The sequence below is a fragment of the Sarcophilus harrisii genome, chromosome 5, assembly GCF_902635505.1.
Source record: "Sarcophilus harrisii chromosome 5, mSarHar1.11, whole genome shotgun sequence".
Lineage (NCBI taxonomy): Eukaryota > Metazoa > Chordata > Mammalia > Dasyuromorphia > Dasyuridae > Sarcophilus > Sarcophilus harrisii.
The window spans coordinates 253,116,581-253,132,386 of NC_045430.1; the positions used below are offsets into that span (position 1 = coordinate 253,116,581).

Here is a 15,806-nt window from a genome sequence, read left to right on the forward strand (position 1 = left end):
TTTTTTGGTCAGTACAGTATTATCTGATGAGATTATTTAGGCACGCAAACCAGCCTAGCTGATACAGCATGGTTCTCTGAGATGGAGAGAAAAGGCACAATGTTCTAGGCAAGTCAATATTATTACTACAGCCAGCCTTGGCTCATCATCAGGGCATCCTAAGGAAAAGATGGGGACAGCACATGCCAGACAAGTGATACCAGCAATATTTCCTCAACTACTACCTAACCTTAGATCAAATGGAGAGTGCCCAGCCGTACACTGAATTTTAGGGTCTCAGGAACAGCAACTTTGACCATAAATCCTGTTTCCTGCCTGGACCTCCAGTCATTATCAAGGGGAACAATCACAGTGACGAAAGGATTCATATCCCTCACACCAATGCCATGTGCTGCCCAGCTTCCACCACCTGACAGGCAAACCCGAGGATACTAGGAGAGGAACCACCTTCTAGCTGAGCTCCCACTGTCACTGCCTTGGGAAGCAATCCCCATAAAGATGAAACCAAGGAACTACTGCTGAAGCTCCAGGGCTGGAAAAAGTTCTTTCCACCAAAGTTCTTGACATTCTCGAGTGCTTTGAGATCACAAACAGATTCGATTTTGTCAGTGGAACTGAAATTAAAGCAGAGGCAGGACCATCTGCTTTTGTCCTGCCCCTTTAACCCACCATGGGACCGACCTTTCCACCTGTCCCACAAATTTCTCTACCTGTTGTCTCTCCTAGGAGAATGTGACCTCCTTGAGAGTAGGGGCTTACTGGTCTATTTGCGTCCTTTGTGCCTAGCAGTGTTGTGTACATTTTAAGTGCTTCCTAAATGCTTTTTCATTCATTCAATGAAAGGAAATGGAAATGGCTAAATGGTACCCTAACCTTGTTTAAGTGGTGAACAAGACAAATGCAAGGGAGACTGGTCATCCTGCCATCTAGGGGAGGGGATGGGGGGGTAAGAGGCGAAAAATTGGAACAAGAGGTTTGGCAATTGTTAATGCTGTAAAGTTACCCATGCATATATCCTGTAAATAAAAGGCTATTAAAAAAAAAAAAAAAAGAAATGCAAGGGAGAATGAAGCAAGCATAACTCTATTGTGGGTTGATCTTTTTTTTTTTTTTAAGGTTGAAACAAAAGAGAGTCATGTACTGAAATGAGATTGAGTACTATCCTGAAATTCTGGCCCCAAAGAAGGCTCAGATGTGAGACTAATTTCTTTTTTCTTTCAGTAAACAGCTCTATATGTAGATCTTCTATACTTCAAGGAGCTATCATTCCACCAGCATTGACAACCACTCTACCAACACAGATTCCAAACCAGAGGATGTCAGAGAGTTGTTCCAGCTCCCAAAATGTGTGTGTGTGCATATATACATACACACATGGAGCTAGGATAGGCTTCAGACACAAGCTCATCAGGATTGTGCTTTACAAGATGACCTCTTAGATTTGTTAACTTTAGAGAAAAAAAATAATTGTAGGTCATACTGAGATGATACAATTCTTTCAATGTAACTTTTTTTGGGGTAATTATCTGTATTTTCTATTCTGTATTTAAAAACACCGTCTTGCAGCGGGATCCATGATCCAGCCCTTTTCTTCCATACCAGAATTAGGTGTCAAAGTAAGACTTTAGGTAGACAATGCTAGTATTTCACAATATAAAATAACCCCAATGGTCCTCTGAACTGGCATAATCTATGGTTACTGTGAAAAAACAAACAAAATAAAACAGTAGAGTCATTTTATTGGGGGAAAAAAAGAATCAAAATGCCCTTTCTATCATGATCCTTTTAACTAAAAGTTGAATTCAGATACTTTCCCTAATCACAGAACCTTAGAGCAGGAAAAGACAACACAAACCATTTTACCAACAAAGGCAAGGAATAATTGACCCCGAGGTAAAGTGAATAGCCCAAAATCATGTTGGTGGCAGAGCCTCATCTCCAGGTTGAGCCCTTCCTAAATCCTTGGCTTTCTCCTCGATGTAATCACATTCATCATCAGCTTGATAACTTAAGTCTTTCAGAAGCTACATCATGACATTCAAAATCAGCATATTCCCACACAAAATAAGAAAAACTAACATAGAAATACAATAATAAAATGAAATTAACCCCTATGCAAGGCTCAATTTAATTAAAAGGAAATAGGCTTAAAGGATTAAAGAAACTTAAAAAAAAAAAACCCAAAAAACCCTTGATTGTTATTTCTTGTAAGGTTAGTCAAAAATCTGGAAATACTTTAATCTAATTAGAAAAGTTTCACCCTAACAATTACTCACTTTATAGAGCTTGCATTCACTTGTAAGTTCACAAAGTCTCCAGGTATGTCAACATAGCAGGCACCTGGTCGACCATAAATACTGGTTCTCACAGCCTAGATTTATTGCAAAATAGTAGGAGCACATATTAGTATTTTTAAAAGTCTTAATCTACATGATTTTATTTTATTTTCTCTTTTAATGTTATGAAATGAATAATTTTCTAAATTTCCCAGCTTATTTCATACTATATTAGTAACACAGATTTCATGTCCAAAATGAGAGATCTTTGAAAAGGTAATAAATTACACTGAGCCCACAATGGAAAATAATTATGGATCACACTGAAGCCTTGCATGCCAGATTTGGAGAGGAAATATAGCCTATATTTGGACCATACTGAAAATTAGAGTAAAAGTAGACAAATGAATTATCTAGGATGTTGGCCTTGGGATCTGGAAATTCATATGGATCCCACCTCAGACCTATTAGCTGGACCCTGGAAAAGACAGTGCAACTCTCTCTCCCGTAGTTTTCCCATCTGTGTTACTGTGACAATCACAAATCCTTCAAGTGCTAATATAAAGACAAATTGTTATTATGGATGGGGAAAGCGAGGGAATATTTCTATAGCATCGACTATATACCATCCCCTGCACTAAGTGCTTTGCAACTATTATCTCACTTGATCCTTACAGCAAGCTTTTGACATAGGTGCTGTTATTCCTATTTTATAGCTAGGGAAAGGGAGGCAAACAAATGGGGGAAAAAACCCAATCAAAAATACAATGAAACTAAAATTTCACTCCAATGACACTGTCTTTAATTAAAAGGATGATCAATCTATATTATGAGGTCTTAAATCTTATTTCTCATTATTTTTACTCTTAAAAATGACCTACTACAATGAATTCATATTTTTGCATTCAAAAATTTTTATGCTGTCTCCAGGGCAAAGGTAACTGTAGCTTGTCAATTCTGTGGATGAATTTCTGTGCCTCATTATTTAGAGTCAACTCAGTATGGAATTACCCATATCAAAGTTGGTCATCAGCATTTCTCTTGTAAGGTAATATTTAAGGGTGTTTATCATCATTTATCTCAACTCTTCTCTCAACTATAAAGAGTATTACCAGTATGGAACATACAGGTTGGGATCATGGAAGGTGAACAAAATGATTTTTTATGAAGAACTTTTGTTCTCCGGTGCATGTTATGCTGTTTCTTTAATCAAGAGAAATGCTAAACATCTTTAAAATATGCAACAAACAAAATTAATCGTCCATGAAAAGCAACTCATTTTTAAAGTATCTGGCAGTGTTTCTATTTGTTATATTTTACTAATTGGAAGGACATAAGATTTCAAGCATTAAAAATAACTCCCAAATTATGGACAACTCATAATTCTACACCATACCTTTTCAATAACAAAGGGAATAGCTTCTACGCTGCTTGGTCTGACAGACAGCTTGCTGTATAACCTACAAGCTTCAACCTATATACCAAAAAAAGAGAAAGGGTTCAAATTCAGTCCACAAACCACAATTATCTTCTACATAGAAACAAAAATAATAATCATGGCTTTCTATTACAGTAGCAAGTAACAGAATATAAATGGTTAATACCCCAAAATAATAATCAATATAGAACTTAAAAGATTAAGACTCTGGAAGCAGAGGGCCTGGATTCATACCATGCCTCATTTTTGGGCAATCATTCTGGGTATCAGTTCCTTTGCTATAAAAGAAAGGATCTGAATCACAAGATCTTCTGAAGTCCTGTGCAGCTCTATGAAGAAGCAATAGTCTTTTGTATTAAGGACAATATTTCTAAACTGGCAAAGAGAAATCTGAAATCAACTAGTATTTCTACTTTTCCAGAACTCAGCGTTTCTCTAAACATCAAACTCAATCGTGGTAAGTATAAAATGCTAGGAAAATATTTTAAAGCTGGTAGTGAGATAGAAGCAGGATCAAAGATTCCTAGAAGTTAAAGAACAAGAAAGAGGTGTAAGTTAAGTGTGGATGTCTCCCAAGGTTGCATCCTTGCCCCTCTCCATTTCTCTCGGTCTGTTCTTTCATAGCTTTGATAATCATCCCAAGGCAGCCAAATAACTCTTTGCTAGAAGGGTGCTGGCCACAGGAATCAGGAAAATAAGTTCATTTCCTGCTCAGCTACTCAGTAGTCCAATGTGACCCTGGACAAATTATTTAACTTCTCAGCCTCAATTTCCTTATCTATAAAATGAGGATGCTGGGTGATAGTATTTACTTTCCAGGCAATCAGATCAGTGAAAAAAATTAGGTAAAATGCTTTGCAAACCTTGAAGTGCTATGTAAATGTTGACTACAACAATGAAAATAATACAGTAAACTTCTTTTAGCATGTTGGTCACATCTTCATATAAGGATTTTGTGTGTGTGTGTGTGTGTGTGTGTCTCATTTTTAAAGTTGTATTTCAAAAATGAAGTTAATTGTTATTTAAAATTAAGTTGTTTTTGTTTCTTTGAATTAATGAATAAAAACATTCTTTATGGTTAAATATTCATTCAATATTTAATTTAAGAATCATTCATGCCCTGGGACCCTGGGGCCCTGGGGATGTGAGCCACCAAATAAAATGTCCTAAATCTGTTTCTTTCCTAACTTCCAATCTGGCAGCACTAACAACCTGTGGAGCACTCCACTTGGCTATCCTACCAGTCCCCCACACTGGTCAGGTCAAAAACAGAACTTGGGGCTGTTCTCCTTATATTGACCTCTCCTCTCAAGTTCCGGTCTGCCCAGGCCCTTGACTGTGATCCTATCTAACTCGTCACCATTCCTTCCCACTAGTGTCTCAGCAGTTGCCAAGTCCTAACCTCTTTATTTCCACATTGCCCTTTGTCCTTTGCACACTGCCCTTTGTCCTCCTCTCTACTCACAATGCTCACAGGCTGGCTCAGATTCCCATGATCTCTCACCTGCACGGTTGCATCAGTTTCTGTGTCCCCTGCTCTGATCAGCCTTCCTGAACCTACCCAATGCACACATTTGATCACATTGCCATTTGTCCTTCCTGCTTGGGTTCATCTGCACAAAAACCTTTGGCCCTTAGGTATGCCTGGTGTCTGTCTCTGACCTGCCTTCTCCAGCTTTATCTTGTATTAACCACAAGAAGCAGCATCTGTTAAGTGCATCTAACTGAAGGGATGAGACACTCATTATTCAAGCGGCTTTGTGATCTCATTGATTTGGAGTTTCACAGCCCTGCTCCTCCACCACAGGGTGACAATCTAATGTGCTAAAGATTTCCTCAATTTCTCCTGCTATTGGGACACCTATCTTGGAGGTCTGCTGGCTCTCACCCTCACCACCAGCCTCTCTTCTCTGCTTAAACCATTATTTCTCCAAGCCCTTTTTTTAGTACTTTCTTCTTCAAAGTTCCTCCCTGACTGTGGCTCGCTCCCATATGCCACGTACTTGTCCAGTGCTCTCTACATGACATTCAGTTTTAATTCTGCAGAGACAAATTTATTTCAAATCTTGCTGCCATACAGCAACTCTGGTAGAATGTTGATATTAAATTAAGACAGGGTTTCCAGGAAGCTTGAAATTATTAAAGAAGCCTTCCAAGTTCCTGAAGGCAATTGAGCAGTGTTCTCCTGTTTAACTGTGCGCCTAACCCACAGGAATGCAGCAGGCGTGCCTTCCTGAGACACCCACCAAGGGACGAGGCTGCCCATCCAAATGGATATCACAGGTTAATTTAACTAAGACACATTTTTGGTGTTTCTGTATGGATGCTTCCAGGAGGCTTTGCAATATTCCAGGATTTAATGCATCCCTCACAAGGACCCCCAGAGATGGCATTTCAGCATCCATAGAGAATCCCTCTGTACCCTGGACTCTTCCATGGGTCTTCTGAGTCCTAGCCACAAAACACTGCAGTCCTAGAATTCATCTGAGCATTAAGATAAGAGAGTCATTCATCAGGGTTGCTTCTGGTGTTTTTTTAATGGGATTGCAGGCAGTGAAGCAATATAGAAAAACACTGGTCGGAGAGGAAACATCAGAGGTTTGAAATCTTTTGGGAGTCAAGGATGTTACTCTTAATGTTTTTTGAATTTCTCCCTCACCAAAAGTTACATAATTAATATCAAATGATTAAGAAAAATACATGTCAAAAAACTACCAACTCTAATAACATTTTAAAATTAATGTGTATTCTACTTGAATTTACAAGAACATCTATATATTCCCTAAAAAGACTTAACATACATAGATGAAAGACAGGATTTATTCAGTCCCCAGAAGGCAGGTTCACTTATTTGTGGATTTGTGTGTTTTTCTGCATGGACTCATTGTCCCAGAGTCTGCAGCTCAGACACAAGCAATGGCATCAAGGAATAAGATTGAATTTTATACTGAATGCTACATGAAGCTAATTATGCCCAAGTACCTGGGGGAACTCTTGGAAGGCTCCCATCATTTCTTGATTACAGTCAGAAGATCCACCAACAACAATCAGAGGCCTGAAATAAAATAATTTAAAACAAAGATAAATTTCCTAAAATTCCTGAGTGGTTGATTCTAAGAACAATAAAAAGGAGACAAGCTGAAAGCTTTGCACTAAGCATGTCCAACCTGAGTAGACAACTGAGTGCTAATAGAGGGCGTGGGGGGAAAAAAGGGCTCAAGGAGCTGTGATGGATCTACAAGACAAAAAGACAGGAGAACAGCATCAAATCATGTATTCCTTGTAGAACCAAATGGAGGGTTAAAGTTGAGAGACACCTTAGAAACAGTGGAGCACACACCGGGGCCCCAGAAAGGTCAAAGGACCTACCCACCCGCTTCTCAGGGACAGGAAGTGGCAGGGAGGACATCTGAACACAGAGCCTCTGACTCCAAAGCAATGCTCACCATACTCTCTCCAATTCAGCCATAAAACCAACATTTATTCAACAAAGTCCTGTCATAACAATGTCATTGGGGAAAGAAATGTAAATACTTCTTGTAGAGTGAGCTCTCAGAGGGCCAGGGGACACCTGAAGGGGAACCTGACTCAGTCTGGTATTCCCCATAGGTGGTACGCTTCAGCCTGAGCCTCCTCCCAGGGCCACCAAGCCAGAGCAGGCCCTTTACTACTGCAAGAGCCTCCCAACTCTCTTCTGACAGCATGGGTCTGAGAAGATTACTTCCTGGCTTCTTGCACACTGGTGATTCCCTAGCCTGTTGGTCGGTCTGTAAATCCTTTCCTGGCCAGGTCAGGCTGGCCTCCGGAGTGTCCATTACACACTGCTCCCTTTCACACATGGGGAGTCCAGGCAGAGGGGGCCTTTTGGATGTGCCTCTCACATGATATTCCAGCTCCCCTCTCTGTCTCTTTCCACAAAGGGTCCCCTCTCCCCCCCAGCCAAGCCAGGAGCACTTGGGGTACTCATCTGATGTCCTTGTCCAAGGCCCAGGTCAAGTGCACCTTTTATATTACTGATAACATTACATTTGTCTCATGGTTCTAGTCCTATTAGCAATCTCCCCAGCTTTATGTATTTAACTGCTTCGATGAGCATACCTGGGTCATAACAAGAAACACTCCAGACTTTCCTTCAGGCTATATGGCATTTAGAACTAGAATCCTCCAATCTGAAAGATAACCCTTATCCCTTTTAAACCATTTAAAAAATTTGCTCCCTTTGTTTTTATATCACTTTCATTTCCAAATATGTCTCTCTTCCCTTAACTAGAAAGTCATGTCTTGTAACAATGATTAAAGGGGAGGGTGGGGGATGGAACTTCAGCAAAAAATAAGTAACATTTCGATCATGTCAGAGGAGATGCAACATGACCCCAACACAGCCCTCCACCTCTGTAGAAAAAGGAAAAGAATATTCTTTCCACTCACTTTCCAGGTCAAACTTGGTCACTATGATCCACAATGCAGTCAATTTGGGTTTTTGATTCTGTTGACAATATTGGGGTCATTTTGTGCATTGTTTTCCTGGTTCCACTTACTTTCCTCTTCATTAGGTCATATTCTCCTTTCCCTTTTTAGGTCTTTACGCCACTAGCTTTGTCTTCCAAAGAAGATTGAGTCCAAAGCTAGAATGTTACTTCCTACAAAGAATGAATAATGGCCCCAAAGCATATAAAAGTCAGTGTCAGATGGATGCACTATCTTTCAATCCAAGGACTTCTGGCACTTTCATACACTCATGGCTACATCCTCATTTTTCACAATGCACTGAATATATCAAGGCTTTCTTAAGCCCTTGGATAAGGCCCTTTCCTACTCTAGACTACACATTCTTCACAGATAAGAAATAAGGGCCAACTCAAGATTCTTTCAGCCCCCAAATCTGGGCAAGACTAGTGAGACCGAGGGTCCACTCTCTTGAGGAGTAATTCTGTTTACTCTGCATACAATCACATTTAGTAAGGATTAAAAAAAAATTACAGAACTTGGAAAAAAAGATTTAATTTAAACTGAATTACCAACAATTCATGTTTGCATTTGCCATTCCACTGAGTGCATGGATAAGACCTGGACCAGAAACCACAAGGCAAACTCCTGGCCTGAAAGAAAAGCATAATGAATTAGGAGGAGCGTGGGTATGTTTAATATATATATTTATATGTAAATATATATTATATGTAGAGGGAAAGTTCCTTAAATCTTAAAAGTGCCAAACAAATGTTAATAATAACAAATCACTTTAGAAGTAAATATGCAAATCTCCATGGAAATTTCAGTGTTATTTTAGCCCTTTTTCAGCTGTATTTCTACTTAGGAAAGAGGAAACACACCTGAGTATGTGACTAGGGTTATTTTGACCACTGATGTATGTTCCTTAAGAACAGGAGACTTCATTTTTCTCTTTGGATCTCCAGAATTTAGCACAACACTTGACATGTACCAGGCATTTAAATGCTTATCAAGAGAACTGGGATCCTTTGTGGGCAGAGTATTTTAAGAAGGTCATTGATGAGTAAGAGCGTTTCCAAAGAATGGAAACCAGGAGAGTGAAAGGCTTTGAGTTTATGAAACAAAGGAGGTGCTGAGGTGTTTGGTTTGAAGAAGAAAATCTTGTCAAGTGTCTGAGAAGCTGTGAAATGGGAGAGGAAACCTGGCTGCAGGTGGTTGTAGAGGGTAGACTTGAGGGCCAGAGGTACTCCTCCTCGGTTCCCCTCCCTGGAGGTCTGTAAGCAGAGGCCCAGTACCCAGTCACTATTGGATCTCCACGCTGGGGATTATGATTAGGCCCCTCACAAAGGCTATGTTCTGTAATTCTGGGAGTATGAATTTTCTATTCTAGATTAAGTCAGGAGTTGGAGGGCCTTGGATCAGGAAAGAATTATATTTCTAATAATATCTCAGAGGAACTGTTTTAGCAGCTTGGAGAAAAGCAGCTGGAGGCAAGAAGATCAATTGGGAAATTGCAATACAGATAAGAAGGGACAAGGGTCTGAATGAAGCTAGGAGTTATGGGAGTGGAAAGGAGCTAGATCCAAGAGACAGGCCATGACTTAGCAACATTCAGGAAGGTAGCTTTAGTGGAGCTGGTGAAGTAGGAAAAGGGAAGTCAGGCGTGACTATGAAATCCGAGTAACTGGGAGGATAGTAGTGCTCGCTATTTTATGAATCAAAACACTCAACTATTATTTAAAAATCATCAAGAAAAATGGAAAAGATGAAAACAACTGTTTTTGTTTATAGGCTACAGAACAAGATTTACTGGGGGAAAACTGTTAGAAAAGTCAATATTTCTTGTTATTCCCAGGTAACGACTGGCACCCAGATTGGAAGCAGTCTCTCACCTGCCAGAGCAGGCCATAGACAGAAGAAAGATGAGTTTCAAAGAGGCCGATTAGACACATGTGCTGGGCCCCAGCCCTAGGGAGAGGGACCCACTGTAGTGTGGCCAAATCTCCACCCTTCCACCTCTGGCCACTCAGTAAGCTGTAGCCCTGACAGCACCAATGCAACAACTCTAATTCACTGCAAGGCTTCACGACCAGAACACAGATACAAAGGCCATTATCCTCACTGAGAACACTGGGTACTCGTCAAAGCGATCCGGTGAAACAGTTCTGGGATTTTCTTGTGACTGGACAAGGATCCTACTTAATCCTGAACTCAGGGCACAGCTTGCTTGGGGGCCTTAGCTTTGGAAAGCAGGGTGTCTCCTAATGTCTGTTCCTCAGAAAGCTCCACCTTGACCTCACCCTCAGCACAAAGGTGCCCACTGTCACCAATTCTTCCAGACAAGTAATGTTTCCACTGTAAAACAGATCCTGGATTTGCTCAGTTAGCTATGGTTACCAATGAGAATAAAATAGAAATGTTCATGTTACCTGCCTGTTAGGTATCCCACGGCTGAGGCAGCATAAGAAGCCTAAGAAAAATAACAAAGACATTCAGACATACTGGCACCCACTTGGAACCATCTGAACTACAATGCTGACCCATTCAATCTGAAGAAGTACATATCGAAAAGCCATCTCCACTCTTCCCCCTTGTTATGACCTCAAGCTTAGCAGTGGGCCTGGCACACAGTATGTGCTAATCAAAAACTGACTGATTGACAAGCTATTTATTGTGAACTGAATTTATTTAATATTTAATATTTCCTGCCTGTTTTTCAGCATTTTAAGGTTGACAGGCAGTTAATCATTTTTTGAATAGAACATTAAAGTAGGGTTTTACACTCTGAACAAAACATTGGTCTTGCTAAATCTTGACTTTGCAATGTGTTCATTGGATACTCTGAGTCTGGAAGCCTCTTTTTTTTTTTTTTATAGCTTTTTATTTACAAGATATATGCATGGGTAATTTTTCAGCACTGACAATTGCAAAACCTTTTGTTCCAACTTTTCCCCTCCTTCCTCCCACCTCCTCCCCCAGATGGCAGGTTGACCAATACATGTTAAATATGTTGAAGTATAAGTTAAATACAATATATGTATACATGTCCATACAGTTATTTTGCTGTACAAAAAGAATCGGACTTTGAAATAGTGTAGCATTAGCCTGTGAAGGAAATCAAAAATGCAGGCGGACAAAAATAGAGGGACTGGGAATTCTATGTAGTGGTTCATAGTCATCTCCCAGAGTTCTTTCGCTGGGTGTAGCTAGTTCAGTTCATTACTGCTCTATTGGAACTGATTTGGTTCATCACATTCTTGAAGAGGGCCACGTTGGAAACCTAATTCTTTACAGTATTGCTACTTTTATTTATTTTCAAGGAAAACTAGCCAAGTATGCTATTGATGTCATCTTACTGCCAGCAATAATTTCAACACATGGTAAATGTGCTGGCCATTTCAGAATAAACTGAACTCCAAAAAGAAAGCCGTGCAAAGCATGTTAAAGATAATCCACTAAATAATTAGGCATGGATCCCAGTCCTCATCACTGTTTCAAGTGGAGGTCGATTGAGACATCTCTTAAAGTTAGTGCATACCTTATGTTTTTAATACATTTAAACACATTTAAAAATCTAGTCCAAACAGGCAAGTTATTCTCAGCCTGGGGCTGGGGGAAAGCACATCACACTACATTCTAACAACAAATGCACAACCCATAGATTGAGAAGCACCATGTTTTCATAAGGGAAGTGTGAGACCCAGATTCAGGAAGAGACTTTACTTCCAGGTTAATGGACATGGACACTCAGAGGCTCCACTGCCTCAACTCCCTAACTACTGTTTAACTATCAAAGTTAGATGATTTGTCGTTGGTTAAGACAACGGTAATAGGGATGGCCCCTTCCACACCAGGTTGCTTTCACCCTGGGTCACCTACTGCCTCATTGGGTAATGGGTTCTAGAAAGTGACCACTCACCTGCCCAACTCTGGATCCCCCTTTCCAATTCTTCCCCATTAGAATGAAAACAGTGGAGAGATTACCAGGCCTGGAGTCAGAAGGATTCATCTTTACCAGTTTAAATCCAGCCTCAGACACTTGGTAATTAGGTGACCCTGGGCAAGCCACTTCACCATGTTTGCCTTAGTCTCCCTACTACAAAATGAGCTGAAGAAATAGTCAACCACTCCAGTATTTTTGCCAAGAAAACCCCAAATGGGGTTCCAAAGAGTTAAACTGCAATGACTCAACAACAAATGCCTATTAGAACATATATTGTTTGAGAGCAGGAACTCTCAATTTCTGTATTTGTATCCCTTCTGAGCACAGTACTCAGCACTAAGTACTTAGTAAGTGTTTTTACACTCATTCAGTCACAAGAACTGCAATACTTAACTTTTCACAGGGTTGTTGGGAAGATCAAATGAGATAATATGCATAAAGTACTCTGCAGATCTTAAAAATTTATGACATAAGCTCTATTATACATTGAAGTTGGACAATAAGGGGAACATAAAACCAGTGAAAATAGAGTAAAACCATGACATTGTGAAAATTTATCTGGTTTTAGGGTTAGGAAACCTATGTTTAAGTTCAGGACTGACTTGAATAGTTTTACTGGAGGAAAATCAACTCAATTTTCAGAGTTGCAGTTCCCTCATCTGCCATATAGGAATAATAAGATTTATACTATGCTTTGCTCATATTTATATTTTCTGAAGAAAATATTCTTATGTATTTTTTTTTTTTTTTTGGCAGAGCTGTCATTTCTTAGAGCTACCAGAGAGAACTGTCCTTTATCAAGGAAGCCTGCACTTTCTGGTGAGCCATCTGCCTAAAGTACTGAGAGGTTAATTTGCCCAGGGTCATACTGCAGGAAAGCATCAGAGGGTCTGCATCCAGGTCTTTCTCACTGCAAGGCCATCTCCCTATTTACTAGATTACATGTCCTCTCCTACAAATAAATGTAATTAATAAATGCAAATTATTATTGTGCTTGGAACATCACATATTACAGTAAGTTTCCTGTGGAAAAGTCAAGAAATTGATTATGAAGTAGCTTTAAGATCATGTAAACATACTTTATTCACTCAAAGAATAAATGTCCCTTAAACCTTTCGGTTTCATTCATAGGATCACCTATTTAAAACTAGAAGGGACCTAAAAAATCATCTTATACAACAGCCTCATTTTCCGGGGAGAAAATGGAAATCCAGCGAGACTAAACGGAAGGAAGGGGTAGAGCTTGAACCCAGAATTCTCTGTCTACAAATCCAGGATTCTCTCTATTAGACTACCCTCTAAAGGAAATCTAACAAGTGAAATTCCCAGCCATCTAATGGTCCATAGGAAGACCCAAGTGAGAGAGCTTTGTTGTAAAGGCCTCACTGCTTTATAACTCCTTTATAACAGCCCTTTCTGGCTACTCAAAGTTCATCAGCACCAACAGCCTGAAGCAGGAACATCTATAGAGAAAAAACTGCTTCTGGGAGCTCTTAAATGTTGTCCTGGAAGTCACCAAGAGCCACTTTTCACATATATCCAACGAGTAACCTTGGGCAAGACACAATATTCTTGAACTTCAAGTTCCTCATCTATACAGGTGTTAAAGCTGTAATTCCTTTTGAGGGGATGCCCAACAATTGAGAAACGCTGAATAAATTATGATATGTTCTCATGATGGAATATTGTTCTATGGGAAGTGATGAATAGAATGCTCTCAGAAAAGCCTGGAAAGTCCTCCATGAACTCAAGCAATGAACTGTGCTGCGTACAAAGTAAGAATCATACTGTAAGATGATCCACTATGAATGATTTCACTATTCTCAGCAATACAACGATCCAAGATAACTCTGAAGGACTCTGGATGCAAAATGTTATCCATCCCCAGAGAAAGAATAGATAGTGTCTGGAGACACACTGAAGCAAGCTTTTACTTTATAACTCACATCACATTGATTTCTCAATGAATGGTAGGGGGTGGGGAAGAAAGAAGGGAGAGGCTTTGGAATTCAGAGTTTTAAAAATGAATGTGAAAATCTGATTTGTCGCGTGGCTGAGGAAAAATTAAATACTAAGCAAAATTTCAAAAAAACAGTAACTATAATCCTACTTCATATTGTTGTGAGGTTCGAATGTGGGAATGTATGTGAAGAGCTGTGCAAAGTTTAAAGCCTTTTATAAATGCCTGTGCGCTGTTGTTAATGTGGGGTCTGCTCATTTATGCTTTAAAAATATTTTGACAGCCGCATTTCAACTGGTTTCCCTCGCAATTACATGTAGTACACACACACATTTATGCACATAGACATGGATGTGTATGAATGAAGTCCACACCAGCCCTCTTTGTAGTGGCTAAAAACTGGAAACTGAATGGATGTCCATCAGTTGGAGAATGGCTGAATAAACTGTGGTACATGAATGTTATGGAATATTACTGTTCTGTAAGAAATGACCAACAGGATGATTTCAGAAAGGCCTGGAGAGACTTACACGAACTGATGCTGAGTGAAATGAGCAGGACCAGGAGATCATTATATACTTCAACAACAATACTAGATGATGACCAGTTCTGATGGATCAGGCCATCCTCAGCAACGAGATCAACCAAATCATTTCTAATGGAGCAGTAATGAACTGAGCTAGCTATACCCAGAAAAAGAACTCTGGGAGATGACTATGAACCACTACATAGAATTCCCAATCCCTATATTTATGCCCACCTGCATTTTTGATTTCCTTCACAGGCTAATTGTACAATAATTCAGAGTCTGATTCTTTTTGTACAGCAAAATAACGTTTTGGTCATGTATACTTATTGTGTATCTAAGTTATATTTTAATATATTTAACATCTACTGGTCATCCTGCCATCTGGGGGAGGGGGTGGGGGGGGTAAGAGGTGAAAAATTGGAACAAGAGGTTTGGCAATTGTTAATGCTGAAAAGTTACCCATGTATATATCCTGTAAATAAAAGGCTATTAAATTAAAAAAAAGAGTGTAGAAAAAAAAAAAAAAAAAAAATGAAGTCCACACACACACACACAGAGCATCACTCCACCGCTCTGCCGCTGCCTCATCAGTCCGGAAGGCGCCGCCTTTCGGCTTGAGCGCCAATCCCACCCACGACGGCAGTTGGGCCAGTCCCCTCCTTTCTCTGGCTCAGGTCACCAATCTGTAAGAGAGGCCGCGCTTGGGGCCGGCTGGGGGGGAGGGGGTCCCACTCACCGCCTGCTCGTTCCTCATGCCCACGTACTTGATGCCCGCCGCCTGGGCAGCCACGGCGATCTCCGTCACGGGGATGCCCACGACGCCAAACATGTACTCCACGTTCTAGGGGAGAGAGGGGCAGGCGGTCGGCGGGGGCGGGGCGCCCCGCCCCCACCGCGTCAGTTTTCGACCCCACTCCGCCCCGCCCCCACCCGTCGTGGCCTAGGCCCGCGAAGAATTCCCGGTGACCCTCTAACGGGCTCGCCCTTCCGCACGCGGGTCCTTCTCACCTGCTTTTTCAGCGCCTGGGCAATGACCTCGGCGCCAGACACCGTCTTTAGGTTCTCGCTGTCTCCCGCCACCCGATTCGAAGCCATCTTCCCTTAGGTGACGGCTCGGGCCGCCGGGAAGGGAACCCTACGCCTTTAAACCCTCCTCCCTTCGCCCCGGGCCCGCTGTCACCAATGGCCAACGGCCTTTTTTGTGATTGACA

At 40.7% G+C, this 15,806-nt stretch overlaps 1 protein-coding gene across 3 annotated transcripts in view; it reads right to left on the minus strand.

Moving 5' to 3' along the window:
- The window catches only part of HACL1 (2-hydroxyacyl-CoA lyase 1), an 82,343-nt gene extending 66,539 nt beyond the window's left edge, over positions 1-15,804 (minus strand). For all 3 annotated transcript variants that reach the window (XM_031940273.1, XM_031940276.1, XM_031940274.1), the window contains exons 1-7: positions 15,604-15,804; positions 15,332-15,436; positions 10,593-10,633; positions 8,733-8,813; positions 6,697-6,769; positions 3,673-3,750; positions 2,277-2,371 (exon numbers count right to left, since the gene is read on the minus strand). In XM_031940273.1, the coding sequence (XP_031796133.1) occupies positions 2,277-2,371; positions 3,673-3,750; positions 6,697-6,769; positions 8,733-8,813; positions 10,593-10,633; positions 15,332-15,436; positions 15,604-15,690 (560 nt within the window). In that variant the 5' untranslated portion in view covers positions 15,691-15,804. The remainder of the gene's footprint in view (positions 1-2,276; positions 2,372-3,672; positions 3,751-6,696; positions 6,770-8,732; positions 8,814-10,592; positions 10,634-15,331; positions 15,437-15,603) is intronic.
- Between the last annotated feature and the right edge of the window lie 2 nt (positions 15,805-15,806).